The sequence below is a fragment of the Hippoglossus hippoglossus genome, chromosome 16 (assembly GCF_009819705.1).
Source record: "Hippoglossus hippoglossus isolate fHipHip1 chromosome 16, fHipHip1.pri, whole genome shotgun sequence".
Classification (NCBI taxonomy): Eukaryota; Metazoa; Chordata; class Actinopteri; order Pleuronectiformes; family Pleuronectidae; genus Hippoglossus; species Hippoglossus hippoglossus.
The window spans coordinates 265898-280678 of NC_047166.1; the positions used below are offsets into that span (position 1 = coordinate 265898).

The 14781-nt window shown below is 44.8% G+C and overlaps 1 protein-coding gene and 1 long non-coding RNA gene across 2 annotated transcripts; one reads left to right on the forward strand and one right to left on the reverse strand.

The window, feature by feature from the left end:
- Positions 1–775: 775 nt before the first annotated feature.
- myo1eb (myosin IEb) lies at positions 776–14781 on the reverse strand. The gene is made up of 27 exons (XM_034610437.1): positions 14517–14781; positions 13348–13485; positions 13160–13249; positions 12999–13093; positions 11782–11869; positions 11592–11681; positions 11377–11508; positions 10435–10569; positions 10209–10341; positions 7991–8187; positions 7816–7896; positions 7282–7368; positions 7098–7184; positions 6375–6542; positions 5791–5876; positions 4608–4689; positions 4263–4468; positions 3780–3924; positions 3410–3524; positions 3148–3317; positions 2925–3070; positions 2533–2679; positions 2247–2404; positions 2096–2170; positions 1823–2009; positions 1255–1430; positions 776–941 (listed from the first exon to the last, which is right to left on the reverse strand). The coding sequence occupies exons 1-27, from the start codon at positions 14517–14519 to the stop codon at positions 865–867; spliced, it is 3294 nt and encodes a 1097-aa protein (XP_034466328.1). The 5' UTR covers positions 14520–14781; the 3' UTR covers positions 776–864.
- LOC117776491 lies at positions 918–1838 on the forward strand. Its single transcript, XR_004616442.1, has 4 exons — positions 918–1043; positions 1116–1140; positions 1236–1532; positions 1587–1838. It is a non-coding gene; the product is annotated as an uncharacterized LOC117776491 (long non-coding RNA).

Sequence of the window (14781 nt, forward strand, 5' to 3'; positions counted from 1 at the left end):
GGTTGTAAAATATCCGGGAAACATTAATATTTTACAATTAAAAAAGCAAAAGCCTAACTCAAATCTTTAATGACATTAAACTGTTTCATTTAAAAACCCGTTTTCTTCATGTTCTTGTAACATGAAGTCATTTCTTTATCAGATGTAACAATGAGTTGTTCAGGTACAGACCTGTGTTCTTTAGAAAAGTTCAATATTAAATAACAAATTTCATCTAAATGTCAGATTCTGCTTCTGCCTCTAAAACACTTAAACAGTCAAAGTGTAACTGGTCGTATACTGTTTCAATACAAATTGTAAAAGAAAACTACTTTCCATCAGTCAGTGAAGGCAGCTCCATCCTGCAGAACCCTGGGAAATGTAGTTGTTGATGTATTAAAACGAATGAATCAGATTAAAATCAGTTCTGAGGTTTGTTTTTATTGGCTGTTCCAGAGTCAGCTGATCTCTGAGCTGAAACAAAATTCAGGTCGGGTTCAAAATCTGATCGGAGCAGTTTTACATGGAGAAACTTTATTCTTCAATCAAATGGATAAAAGCAGTTTTTATTTTTCTCTTGTGAAGTTTTAATGTGACAGGATATTGTTGCCTGTGATGAACACTGCAGCCTGTTGGGGGTGCTGTTCTGACTTGACACAGACTGTTGAGCCGCGTCGGCTCGTCAGAGACGGACGTCACACGGGGACATTTAAACGCAGCATTAGAGACACTGTCAGTAGCATCTGACCTCTGACCTCTGACGACGATGCCTTCATTGACTCAAACATTTTGTTGTATTTATGAATGACATCGTCACATTCAGTCATCAGCTGTTTCCTATTCCATGTGTTGAGCTCCGTTGACCTTTGACCCCAGAGACCAAGTCTAGATCTTCTCCACGTAGTTTCCAGGAAACATTCCCTCTCTGCCTCGCAACCGGCCGAACCACCAACCAGACGGATCTGAGGACACACACAAACACTTGAGGATGAATCCAAGACTGAGACCAAGTTTGAGTACAAGTCAGAGACAGAGTTCAACACCGAGTTAAAGTCCATGACCGAGTCAGAGACCAAGGATGAGTCTGAGATTGAGTTCAAGACCAATCTGAGACAGTGACAGAGACTGAGACCAAGGAAAAGTCGGAAATCGAGTCTGCAGGTAGCAGTCTGACTTTAAATACAGACGACCAGTCTAAGAACTATCTACAATGAGGAGGTACCAGGAGGTGTCATGTTGTCCATCTTTATTTACAGTCTGTGGTATCAGCGTTACCTTCAGTGAGTATGTCGATGACATCATCAGTGTTGAAGCTGAGCTCGTCTGTGTCCTGGGCGTCGTAGGCGTACAGGGCTCTGCACTGAGGACACCGAGGCTTCGGTTTGGGAGCAGGTTTAGGTCGACCTGCTCCAGGAAGAGGCTTCACCTCCTTTGACCGGCGTCGCTGCAGCCTGCAGGCAACACCCAGGTATTACACCAACATATTTATTTACAGTGCAGTAGAGAGAGCCTGCAGCAGGGATAATAGATCTGAGAATGTTTCAGGATTTAATGTAACAGAACATAGAACCAACACAAAGAACTCAGGAAGGTTGATGAAGAGCTAGTGGTCTGAACCAGACTGACTCTGGAAACAGGTTCAGCGGGTCACTTCTGGTTATACTGGTTCTAACATCCAGTAGTTTTACTGGATCAGTTACTGATTACCTGACCCCCACTGAAGACATGGGTTAAATCTGTTATATTAGTGGTTGCAGCAGTGATACTAGTTTTACACTTGTTGCACTGGTTACTGGTGACCCTGGTTGTTCGGGTTAAACCAGGTTGCTCCCAGAGGTCTCACCCTGCAGCGCCCTGTTCAGGGACATCCATGAAGCCCATGTCGCATTGTTTGGGGGCGTGGTTGCTGGGGCGGCGCTGGCTCTGGAGGCGGGGCAGACTGGGTTGCTCCATGCTAGACTGCTGCCTCAGCAGGGAGCCTCTGGAGGAGGTGGGACCTCTGGGCGCTCTGCCCCCTCTGGAGTGAGACGCTAAGGAAAAAATAAATTCAAACCAATATTGAAACCATCAGGTGACGTCCTGTTTTTTAATAATTTTTTTTAATAAAAAATGGTACCTGAATTGTACTGATTGCTGGGTGGAGCCTGGTTACCCATGTAGCGGCTCTTTCGGTTGTCCCTCCTTGTCGGTCCTACGAATCAAACAGACAGAAAGTGACAAGGAGCAACACAACAATGTGCCGATGACTGACTCATGTCAGAACTTACGTGAGTTCTTGGGCAGACCTGGTCCAATGGACACCTGCAGCACCTTTCCGCTGAGCTTCAGGACCGCCTCGTCCCCCTGACCCACCTGGAACTGGATCTGTCGGGATCCTGCAGAGCTGAACGGACCCCAGCCACCCTTCTTCACCTTAAACTCCAGACTGCAGACAGAAAACTTCTTTGATTAGCGATTATTAGTTTATATTTCAGGTGAAGGGTTTGAATTAGTTGGGTTAGTAATTAGTTCAGTTAGTTTTCAGTTTGTTAGTTGGTTTAAACTGTGACTCACAGGTTGTTGAATTTCAGCGGAAGCTTCCTCTCACTTTTCTCATGAAAACGTTTGACGAGTAAACTGAGGAATTCCGTTTTAAAGATGCTCTGAAGAACACTGTCATACTCTTCCTCATGAACGACGAAGAAATCATCCTGCAGAGAGCTGACAGACAGGTGAGAGACAGACAGGTCAGAGAGAGAGAGAGACAGAGACTTGTTCTGGTTCGGCTTCTAATTTTAGATCTAATCCAGTTAAGTTCTTATCCCGCTTCTGTTCTCACTTCAGATCCCGGTACTTTTTGTAGTTCTGGTTCTGATTCTACTTCTAGTACCACTCCTGGTTCTGATTCTCTTTGTGGTGTTGATGCTGGTTCTAGTTCTACCTATGACCTAATTCTGGTTCTGTACCTCAGCGAAACAGACTGGATCTTGTTGAGCTCGATCTTCCTCTTGAGAACTTCCTGGATCTGACCTTTATCTGGACCCTGTTTCACTTTCTCTCGACCAATCAGGTACAGGAACTTTGGTGTCAGGATTAGGTCTCGTTTCACCGTCTGTGGGACAGAACCGAGTGGTCAGTTGGGCGTTGTGTTTGAAACAAAACAGATTCTGACTCTTCCTGAGTTTTTACCCTGAATCTTCTGTCATATTTCACCACCACGTCAGCAAAGTCGATCCTCTCTCGGCGGCCGACGAACTGTCTGATCTCGGGATGGTTGTCTGTTCCGATGTAGTCGCCCACAAAGTTTCTGTTGATGCTGTTTCTGCGACGTTCCTTCTTGTTCAGCAGGACATCGGACGCTGGAAGAAACGCCTCATCACTTATTAAAGATAAAAATGCCATACAAACCGGTCAAGCTGATTCCTAATCACATCGTGGACAACAGTCTTACCTTCCTCCCTCATCTTGACGTGCTTGCGGACAGCGATGTGTTTGCGCCACGCCTTCTGGATGACCCGAGCGTAACCATTGTACTTCCTCTCTCTCATCTCCTCCAGCAGGAAGAGCTGCAGAGAGAAAAACCACCGAAACACGGAAACATTTCAAACTGAACAACAGAACCCGACAGTCTAGTTCAGGACAGTTCTGAAGTTCCGGTCCTCATGTAGAACTTCAGCTCGTTCATCATCTGTTCATCATCAGGGACAATTGGAGGTTCATTGTCTCGATCACGGACGACTTGTTTTCTCTCCTGAGTCACAGTTTCTACTTTGAAACTTTACCATGGGATGAAACACTTCCTGTACATTAATGTTTCATACCGACTCCGGAGCTTTGATGAAGACCTTGGCCTTGCCAAGCTGGAACTGGTCCTGGTCCATGTTCACACAGTTGAGGAGGTGCAGGACTCCTTGGCGCTCGTCACCCTTCCATTGAGGCCAAGTCTCTTTGGTCAGGATGGCGTACCTGCAGCACATTTATGTTTGTTGTTCTGTTAGTGAGGAATGTTTCTCTCTCGTTGTGGGAACTGTTGTGTTTGTCTATAATTTTGCTACTATGTAAAGTGTCTTCACATAGTGTGGGTTGCGATTTCATGATATACAGATAAAACTGAATTGAAGCCCTGGGATTCACTGGTACCCAGTCCAGATTAAACCCCGCCTATCACCTCCAGCTCTCCCACGACCCTCAGAGGATTTGCCTTATAGATGATGGATTCAATCAAATTTAGCTGAATTGAAAACTATCATTGTATTGGAAGCAGCAGTACAGTGTACAGGGTGTTGTTGTGTTTGAACACTGACCTCTGCAGGAACTTTTTGAAGACCCGTCTGTAGGCATATCCAGCCCGGCGGACCCGGATGTTCTCTCGGAGGCCCAAGTACTCCACCTGGTGTCGGACCCTGTTGTCCTCCCAGTCTCGAGGTCGTTTGGTCTCGTTGGGTTTGATGCAGCGGATATAGTGAGGCGTGCACTTCATCAGGGTCTGGACCAGAGTGTTGGCTTGTTTCTGAAAGACGAGGGCAGCGTTGTGTTGTTGAATGTTAATGTATTTAACTTTAGGTTGTATTTACTTATCTGCAGCTATAGCGCTGCCTGGTGTTGGTACTAACTTGTGAGATCAATTCAGTTCTATCACACTCTCTCACCTTGATCTTGCTGCTGGCGGTGGACGGACGCCCTCTCTTCTCTGCCTCCAGGTTCTCAGGGAACAAAGCTCTGATGAACGGACTGAGCACAAACACAACACACACCAACTTGATTGGAACACAAGGTCGGAAACCTTCACACAATATGTCAGATATGTCTTAAAAGGACAAGTAAATCTCCAGAGGACAGCTACGTCACACAGGTCTTGTACGTCCCACAGGTCATGTACGTCCCACAGGTCATGTACGTCACACAGGTCTTGTACGTCCCACAGGTCATGTACGTCACACAGGTCATGTACGTCACACAGGTCTTGTACGTCCCACAGGTCATGTACGTCACACAGGTCATGTACGTCCCACAGGTCATGTACGTCACACAGGTCATGTACGTCACACAGGTCATGTACGTCACACAGGTCATGTACGTCACACAGGTCTTGTACGTCCCACAGGTCATGTACGTCACACAGGTCATGTACGTCCCACAGGTCATGTACGTCACACAGGTCATGTACGTCACACAGGTCATGTACGTCCCACAGGTCTTGTACGTCCCACAGGTCATGTACGTCACACAGGTCATGTACGTCACACAGGTCATGTACGTCACACAGGTCATGTACGTCACACAGGTCATGTACGTCACACAGGTCTTGTACGTCACACAGGTCATGTACGTCACACAGGTCATGTACGTCACACAGGTCTTGTACGTCACACAGGTCATGTACGTCCCACAGGTCATGTACGTCACACAGGTCATGTACGTCCCACAGGTCATGTACGTCCCACAGGTCATGTACGTCACACAGGTCTTGTACGTCACACAGGTCATGTACGTCCCACAGGTCATGTACGTCACACAGGTCATGTACGTCACACAGGTCATGTACGTCACACAGGTCATATACGTCACACAGGTCATATACGTCCCACAGGTCATGTACGTCCCACAGGTCTTGTACGTCACACAGGTCATGTACGTCACACAGGTCATATACGTCACACAGGTCATATACGTCCCACAGGTCATGTACGTCCCACAGGTCTTGTACGTCCCACAGGTCTTGTACGTCCGTCAGGTCAGGTACGTCCCTCAGGTCAGGTACGTCCCACAGGTCATATATGTCCCACAGGTCATATATACATCCCACAGGTCATATACGTCCTCAATACTTACAATTCGCTGCTCTGCATCAGCTCTATGATGTCATTGAAGAGTACATCTCTGTTCCTCTCACAGAAACCACTGACATCATATGACACCTGCACAGGTAGACAGATTGACAGGTAGACAGGTGAACAGAGACAGGTAGACAGGTGAACAGAGACAGATTGACAGGTAGACAGGTGAACAGAGACAGGTAGACAGGTGAACAGAGACAGGTAGACAGGTGAACAGAGACAGGTAGACAGGTGAACAGAGACAGGTAGACAGGTGAACAGAGACAGGTAGACAGGTGAACAGAGACAGGTAGACAGGTAGGCAGAGACAGGTAGACAGGTAGACAGGTAGACAGGTGAACAGAGACAGGTAGACAGGTGAACAGAGACAGGTAGACAGGTAGGCAGAGACAGGTAGACAGGTAGACAGGTAGACAGAGACAGGTAGACAGGTAGACAGGTGAACAGAGACAGGTAGACAGGTGAACAGAGACAGGTAGACAGGTAGACAGAGACAGAGACAGAGACAGGTAGACAGAGACAGGTAGGCAGAGACAGGTAGACAGGTGAACAGAGACAGGTAGACAGGTAGACAGGTACCTTCCCAGCGTAGTGGTGGACCACGAACCCTCGGTTCCAGCTGCTGAAGTGCTGGTGAGCTCCGATCTGTCCCTGAAGCTTCTGCAGCAGAGTCTGATCCGCCCCCTCCCCTTTAGCGTGCATCGTAGCACAGACATCGTCCAGGATACTCATGATCCCAAGAGGATTCTGGGAGATTATGAGAGGGTCACCAGCAGTGTGATGATGGGAAGGCAATGTAAGTAATATTTAAAACTCCCTGACAAGGAACATTTCGTAAAATGGTTAGTTTAAGAACTTTTAAAATTCAATTATTTTTAATTATCGTCAAATCATAATATTCATCAAGGTTCTTTACATATTAAGGTCGAGACCTTAAAGTTATAGAGAAACCAACAGTTCCCACAATGAGCAGCTCTGACTGGAAGAAAGAACCAGACTCAATGTGGAGAAAGAGAGGTTCAGTATCTGGCCCATGGACACTTGGGCACAAGGGGGAGACGAGGTATTGAACCGCTGACCCTCTGGTTAGTGGACGACTCGCTCAGCCTTCAGAGCCACAGCTGCCCAGTAAGGTCAAATGTACGTGTATTTCCATATTTATAGATTAACACATAAAAACATCTTTATAAATAAACATTCTATTGATTTCTTTATCCATTTCCACCGATCTTCAAACTGTTTGACTTTATTTTCATTGGTGACATTTCTGACCACAGTCTGTTCTCTGATTGGCCGACTCACCAGTTTGGACTCGATGAGGTCACACACCACTTTATTGTTGAAATACTCGATGGGCATCCATTTGATTCCCTCCTGAACATATTCTTCCTGCAGACAGAGAGCAACAAGGCGACATGACGTAGAGGAGATGATTGACAGAACAATCAAAGATGTGTGTTTGTGCGATGATGTCACGATGGGTCACCTGTTCGGCCTTTAGAGTGAGTTCAATAAAAATCTGCTGCAGCTTCTCGTTCACAAAGTTAATGCTGAACTGTTCAAAGCCGTTTTTCTGAAAAAAAAACATCACAAAACAATAATCAAATAATAACAATAATATAATTCCTGCTAACATCAGTCACTACCTGTTTTCACCAGCAGAGGTCAACACCCAAACAGATTTCACTTTCATCATCTACCCGAATTGATTTCCTAAATTTCCCAGAATGCTGTTCATTGACCCTAAAGGCAGAAGGCAGGAACTTTTAGCTTCTAGTGTCAGATTCTACTTTGTCTCTTTGTAAGAGCCGATCATTGTAATAACACTTTAATAAAGAGATGAGTTGTTGAGCCAGATTAACCCTAAAGGCAGTGGTTAGGTTAGTGCAGGTTTAGAGCTACTCGGTCTAGATTAACTTGGTCTAGATTAAGTAGGTTTAGATTAAATTGGTTTAGATTAAGGGTTAGTGAATTTATGTCATAGGTGAACCAGTGAAGTACAAAAGGTAGAGGTAAATACCTGGAAGATCTCGAAGCCGTAGATGTCGAGCACTCCGATGTTCAGCTCTTCCTGGTCCTTCTGGATGGCTTTATTAACGCACTGACACACACACATAAATAAAACAATAAAGTGATGTGTAATATGACAGGATTGTGGAATCTGACGTAAAGTGAGAGCAGAGAGTTAAACTGACATCGACAAGGAAGTCGAAGAGTCGGGCGTACAGAGCTTTGGACAGAGCGTCTCTGGAGAAACACGCCTGCTCTGTGTTCAGCGTGACGGAGATTGACTCGGTCTTCCCGCCCCACTTACTGTCCATAATCTTGCTGGTCAGTTTACTGCAAAGACCGTCCTGAGAGATCCCCAAAAGGAAGGACGGGAACGCCAGGACTAAGAGACAGGGACAGAGAGACATGGTTACATTAGGAGGACATGAGAACAAGAGAACAAGAGAACAGGAGGACATGAGAACAAGAGGACAAGAGAACATGAGAACAGGAGGACAAGAGAACAGGAGGACATGAGAACAAGAGAACAAGAGAACATGAGAACAAGAGGACAAGATAACATGAGAACAAGAGGACATGAGAACAAGAGGACATGAGATCAAGAGGACAAGAGGACATGAGAACAAGAGAACAAGAGGACAAGAGAACATGAGAACAAGAGAACATGAGAACAAGAGAACAAGAGGACATGAGATCAAGAGGACAAGAGAACAAGAGGACATGAGAACATGAGAACAAGAGGACAAGAGGACATGAGAACAAGAGGACAAGAGAACAAGAGGACATGAGAACAAGAGGACATGAGAACAAGAGGACATGAGATCAAGAGGACAAGAGGACATGAGATCAAGAGGACAAGAGAACAAGAGGACAAGAGGACATGAGATCAAGAGGACATGAGAACAAGAGAACAAGATGACAAGAGAACATGAGAACAAGAGGACATGAGAACATGAGATCAAGAGAACAAGAGAACATGAGATCAAGAGGACAAGAGGACATGAGAACAAGAGGACAAGAGAACATGAGAACAAGAGGACATGAGAACAAGAGGACAAGAGAACATGAGAACAAGAGGACATGAGAACAAGAGGACAAGAGAACATGAGAACAAGAGGACAAGAGAACATGAGAACAAGAGGACAAGAGAACATGAGAACAAGAGGACAAGAGAACATGAGAACAAGAGAACATGAGAACAAGAGAACATGAGAACAAGAGAACATGAGAACAAGAGGACAAGAGAACAAGAGAACATGAGAACAAGAGAACATGAGATCAAGAGGACAAGAGAACAAGAGGACATGAGAACAAGAGGACAAGAGAACATGAGAACAAGAGGACATGAGAACAAGAGAACATGAGAACAAGAGGACAAGAGAACATGAGAACAAGAGGACATGAGAACAAGAGAACATGAGAACAAGAGGACAAGAGAACATGAGAACATGAGAACAAGAGATCAAGAGAACATGAGAACAAGAGAACATGAGAACAAGAGGACAAGAGAACAAGAGAACATGAGAACATGAGAACAAAAGAACATGAGAACATGAGAACAAGAGGACAAGAGAACATGAGAACAAGAGAACATGAGAACAAGAGGACAAGAGAACATGAGAACAAGAGAACATGAGAACAAGAGAACATGAGAACAAGAGGACAAGAGAACATGAGAACAAGAGAACATGAGAACAAGAGAACATGAGATCAAGAGGACAAGAGAACAAGAGGACATGAGAACATGAGAACAAGAGGACATGAGAACAAGAGAACATGAGAACAAGAGGACAAGAGATCAAGAGAACAAGAGATCAAGAGAACATGAGAACAAGAGAACATGAGAACAAGAGAACAAGAGAACATGAGAACAAGAGGACAAGAGAACATGAGAACAAGAGATCAAGAGAACATGAGAACAAGAGAACATGAGAACAAGAGGACAAGAGAACAAGAGAACATGAGAACAAGAGAACAAGAGAACATGAGAACATGAGAACAAGAGAACAAGAGAACAAGAGGACAAGAGAACAAGAGGACAAGAGAACATGAGAACAAGAGAACATGAGAACAAGAGAACATGAGAACAAGAGAACATGAGAACATGAGAACAAGAGAACAAGAGAACATGAGAACAAGAGAACATGAGAACATGAGAACAAGAGAACAAGAGAACAAGAGAACATGAGAACAAGAGAACATGAGAACATGAGAACAAGAGGACAAGAGAACATGAGAACAAGAGAACATGAGAACATGAGAACAAGAGAACAAGAGAACATGAGAACAAGAGAACATGAGAACATGAGAACATGAGAACAAGAGAACATGAGAACATGAGAACAAGAGAACATGAGAACATGAGAACATGAGAACCATGTAAAGTGTAGTTGCGGATCTTACAGTCCTGACTTTCAACCACAGCGTAGTTGTTTTCTTCTCTGAAACTGATGTTTCCCAGATGAAGAATTCCTGCAACGAGTTGAAGAACCGAATCCTGATCCTCCACAGACAGACCCACAACTGACATCGCCCCCTGCAGGACAGACAGGTTAACAAACAGACAGACAGGTCAAAAGACAGACAGTTTAACAAACGGGTCAACAGACAGTCAGACAGGTCCACAGACCATAGTGTCGCAGAACTCCTTCTTATCGTTGACATCCTCCACTGTGTAGGTTCCTGATTGATTGAGGTAGCTGTAGTAGTCAGGGGTCGTGACCCCAAGGTTCTCCCTCTGCTCCCCACTCGCCCCCTCCAACAGCTGAGGGCAAAGTTCACAGTAAAGTCACACTGAGGTCACAGTGAGGTCATGATGAAGAACATGATGAAGAACATGATGTATCACATGATGAACATGTTGTAGAACATGATGAAGAACATGATGTAGAACATGATGAAGAACATGATGTAGCACATGATGAAGAACATGATGAAGAACATGATGAAGAACATGATGTAGAACATGATGTAGAACATGATGAAGAACATGATGTAGCACATGATGTAGAACATGATGTAGAACATGATGTAGCACATGATGTAGAACATGATGAAGAACATGATGTAGAACATGATGTAGAACATGATGTAGCACATGATGTAGAACATGATGAAGAACATGATGTAGAACATGATGTAGAACATGATGAAGAACATGATGTAGAACATGATGTATCACATGATGAACATGTTGTAGAACATGATGAAGAACATGATGAAGAACATGATGTAGCACATGATGTAGAACATGATGAAGAACATGATGTAGCACATGATGTAGAACATGATGAAGAACATGATGTAGAACATGATGTAGAACATGATGAAGAACATGATGTAGAACATGATGTATCACATGATGAACATGTTGTAGAACATGATGAAGAACATGATGTAGCACATGATGAAGAACATGATGAAGAACATGATGTAGAACATGATGAAGAACATGATGTAGAACATGATGTAGAACATGATGAAGAACATGATGTAGCACATGATGTAGAACATGATGAAGAACATGATGTAGCACATGATGAAGAACATGATGAAGAACATGATGTAGTACCTGGTAGTAGATGTGGAAGTTTCTTTCTCCTTCATTCTGTGAAACAACTCGACTTTTCTCCAACAAGAAGTTGGAGATTTTTCCTCCATCAGGAGCTCCGCCCCGACTAAACTGGATCTCAAAGTATTTACCCTGAGAGGAGGAGACAGATCTGTTTCTGTAAACATCTGTTTCTCTTCACATCTGTTTGTGTTGACATTTATACATTTACTCACAAATCTGCTGGAGTTGTTGTTGCGGACAGTCTTGGCGTTACCGAAGGCCTCCAGCAGAGGGTTGGACTGCAGGATGATGTCTTTAACATGCTGCACAGTCACATGTTCATCAGCAGCAATTAATACACTGTACTGTGTACTAATCAATACTCCACTCTGTCTATTAGTCTGAGTAATATTGTGTACAGACCTGTACTTTGTCTCCTCCTCCAGACACTTTGGACACGTAGCTCATAATATATTTGGCTGCAACAGTTTTTCCAGCTCCACTCTCACCGCTGAGACAACAAGGATTCAAACAACAAAGATTCAAAGAGTGAGTTCTGGGTTGAGCCCTGGGTTCCTCTCAGTTGCTTGTGACCGATGAAGGGTTAAGCCTAACCCAATGAAAGGCTCCTAGGGGACCATGATCAGAGGCCTGAACTACCTCAGCTGACTCCTTCTGACCTGAAGGAGCAGCGTCTCTACTCCGAGGTCACCCTATCTCTGCCTTGTGGCTCGGCTCCCTCTTCACCACAGCAGTCTGGTACAACGCCCACATTACGGCTGATGCTGCACAAATCCAACTCTCCATCTGCTGCTCCGTCTTCTCCTGACTCGTGAGTAAGACCCCAAGATACAAACCTCCCCCGTCTGCACCAGAGGTCACACTTTGATGAAGCCAACAGAACCTCATCATCTGAAAAAGCGAGGATGCAGTTCTGAGGTTCCCAAATCAAAATCTCCTCACCACGGCTGTGCCTTGAAATCCTGGCCATGCAAATCATGAGCAGAATTGGTGACAAACCTGGAGAAGTCCAACAGCCACCAGTTTGACTTCAAGCAGAGGACAGATACACAGCTGTCACTTTGCTTATACAAGGACCAGATGGCCGAGGCCCCGACACCCCATCCTCCCATAGCACCCATCCTCCAGAGGCTGATGGACGCTGCCATTGTCTGACAGCCATCACAATGTTGACCCACCTTAATGATGCCCCGCCCCTGATGGACACTGAGAGGATTGCAGCCTGCCACACACAGACGATGATGTCAGTGTGTACTACAACATAGAAAAATACAGTGGAACCAACCGTTTATAGTGATCAAGGGACAGAATCCTTCCTATGCAAATGCTGTTTCAATAATTTTGTTCTAGTGATCAGGTAATCTGCTTACAGTGATCACTTCAGGTCTTTTCATGTTTGGACGCAAAATATTTGTTATAGTTGTTAATGTCTCTGTCTGTAATTTACTGCTCCTCTGTGTCTCTATCATTCATCACTGAACCATCTCCTCTACTTACATTCACTACGTTTACTGTAGTGTGTGTGTGTGTGTGTGATGTTTCACTTCATACATCGCCCGACCCTTTAAGACATGAGTTCATGTATGTTTGTTACATGTCTGCTGAAGCGTGTTTATTACCTGATGATGACGCACTGGTTCTCGCTGTCAATCATCATGTTTCTGTACATGTTGTCAGCCAGTGCGTAGATGTGGGGGGGGTTCTCATACTGGGCCTGGGGGGTGGAGGGGTGAGGTTAATGATGTCATAAATTCAGTGATTTTGTGATTGGTAATCTTACCGCTCCCTGGTACAGCTCCACCTCCCTCTCAGTGAAATATGGAAGCTGTTTGAATGGATTCACTGAGATCAGAACTGCACCGATGTAGGTCTGACAACGGGTCAAGGACCAGAACCTGAAGGTGTAATTTGTCACATCTGGCATTCTGTCTCTCGTCATGTAATGATAATAAACGTCAGTGAGGATACAAAGATGTAGTCGTCCATGTATCTCTTCTTCAGGTTGTCTGTGATGGCGTCCTCGCTGATTTTGGACAGAAGCACCATGTCGTCCACGCCACTCACCTTCACGTTCTGAGCCAGCCAATGGTAACGCTCCTTACTGCCCTGAGGGGGAGAGGGGGGGAGTCGCACAAATGTTAGACACACACACACACACACACACACACAATTCATCACTGTTTTTAACCCATTATCTGATTTGTTGTTTATTGTTTTGTTCATTATAAGCTCCACCACTTAGTCAGTCAGTCAGTTAGTTAGTTAGTTAGTAACACTAACCCTGTTCATCTCAGATTTTAACTTGGAGGAAGGATGTTGATCAGAGGGATCCAGGATTTTTTAAATCTGTCTTTAACTTTGTGTGTGTTTGGTGGGACACACCCCCTCCTGAATTCCCAGAATTCCTCAGTCTTGTGGGATCTTGTCGTGTTGAGGATCAGTGAAGGGTGACGCCCCGACATGTTCGCCTCGACACGCTGCATGTGTGTGTGTGTGTGTGTGTGTGTGTGTGTGTCTTGCAGATTTAAATCTGATGATCAATAAATTGATCGACAGGAAACTTCCTCCTCCAGCTCAGTCAGCTGTCTTCTGATTGGCTGAGGCCTGATAAGGCGTTTGGTCTGACAGGAGAAAGGAGACTGGGGCCCCTGGTGATCTGGGGGCCCCTGGTTAAGTTAATCATGTGCAAGAAGCACAGACCGTAGAGTGGAAATAAATAAACGGACGCCTGAGTCTGTTTGCATCATGATGTTTGAACCTGTTCGCTTTCCATACTCACCCCTGAGGGGCCCCTGAGGGCCATAACTTCTGACAGAGGTCAAAGTGTCACTAGATGTTTCCCTGGTTATAGGCGGTACTTTGATTTTAGTTTTACTTCATTCAGATGCTTTGTTGATTGATAATATTTATACATTTTCTATTTTTATTTTCTAAAATCAACGATAATGACATTTTTTCAGATCCTTGTTTCTGATCCTAAAAACAAAAAAACAGCAACAGATCTGATTCTGATTCACTGGAGATCAGGTCCAGGATCAGTTCCAGGATCAGGATCAGGATCAGGTCCAGGACCAGATCCAGGATCAGGTTCAGGTTATTGTTAGTCTTTTCTCGGTGTAGATAAAAAGTGAACTCACCATGTCTGCTCCTCCTGCTCTTCACTTCCTGTTTCAGGTAAAAGTTGAGAAGTCTTGAGTTGGTCTCAGCTGGATCCAGGTGGACTCAGACTGAACCTGGACCAGGTGAGTCCGGATCAGATGGTTCAGTTCAGTGGACTCAGATTGGTTCTGCAGCTCTGAACATGTTCCAGTGTTTCTGAGTCTGTTTTTCTTCAGTCTCTAAAGTCTCCGCAGGTGTGGACAGGTAGAGCCCCGCCTCCTCCCCCTTCCGGTGGAACTTTGG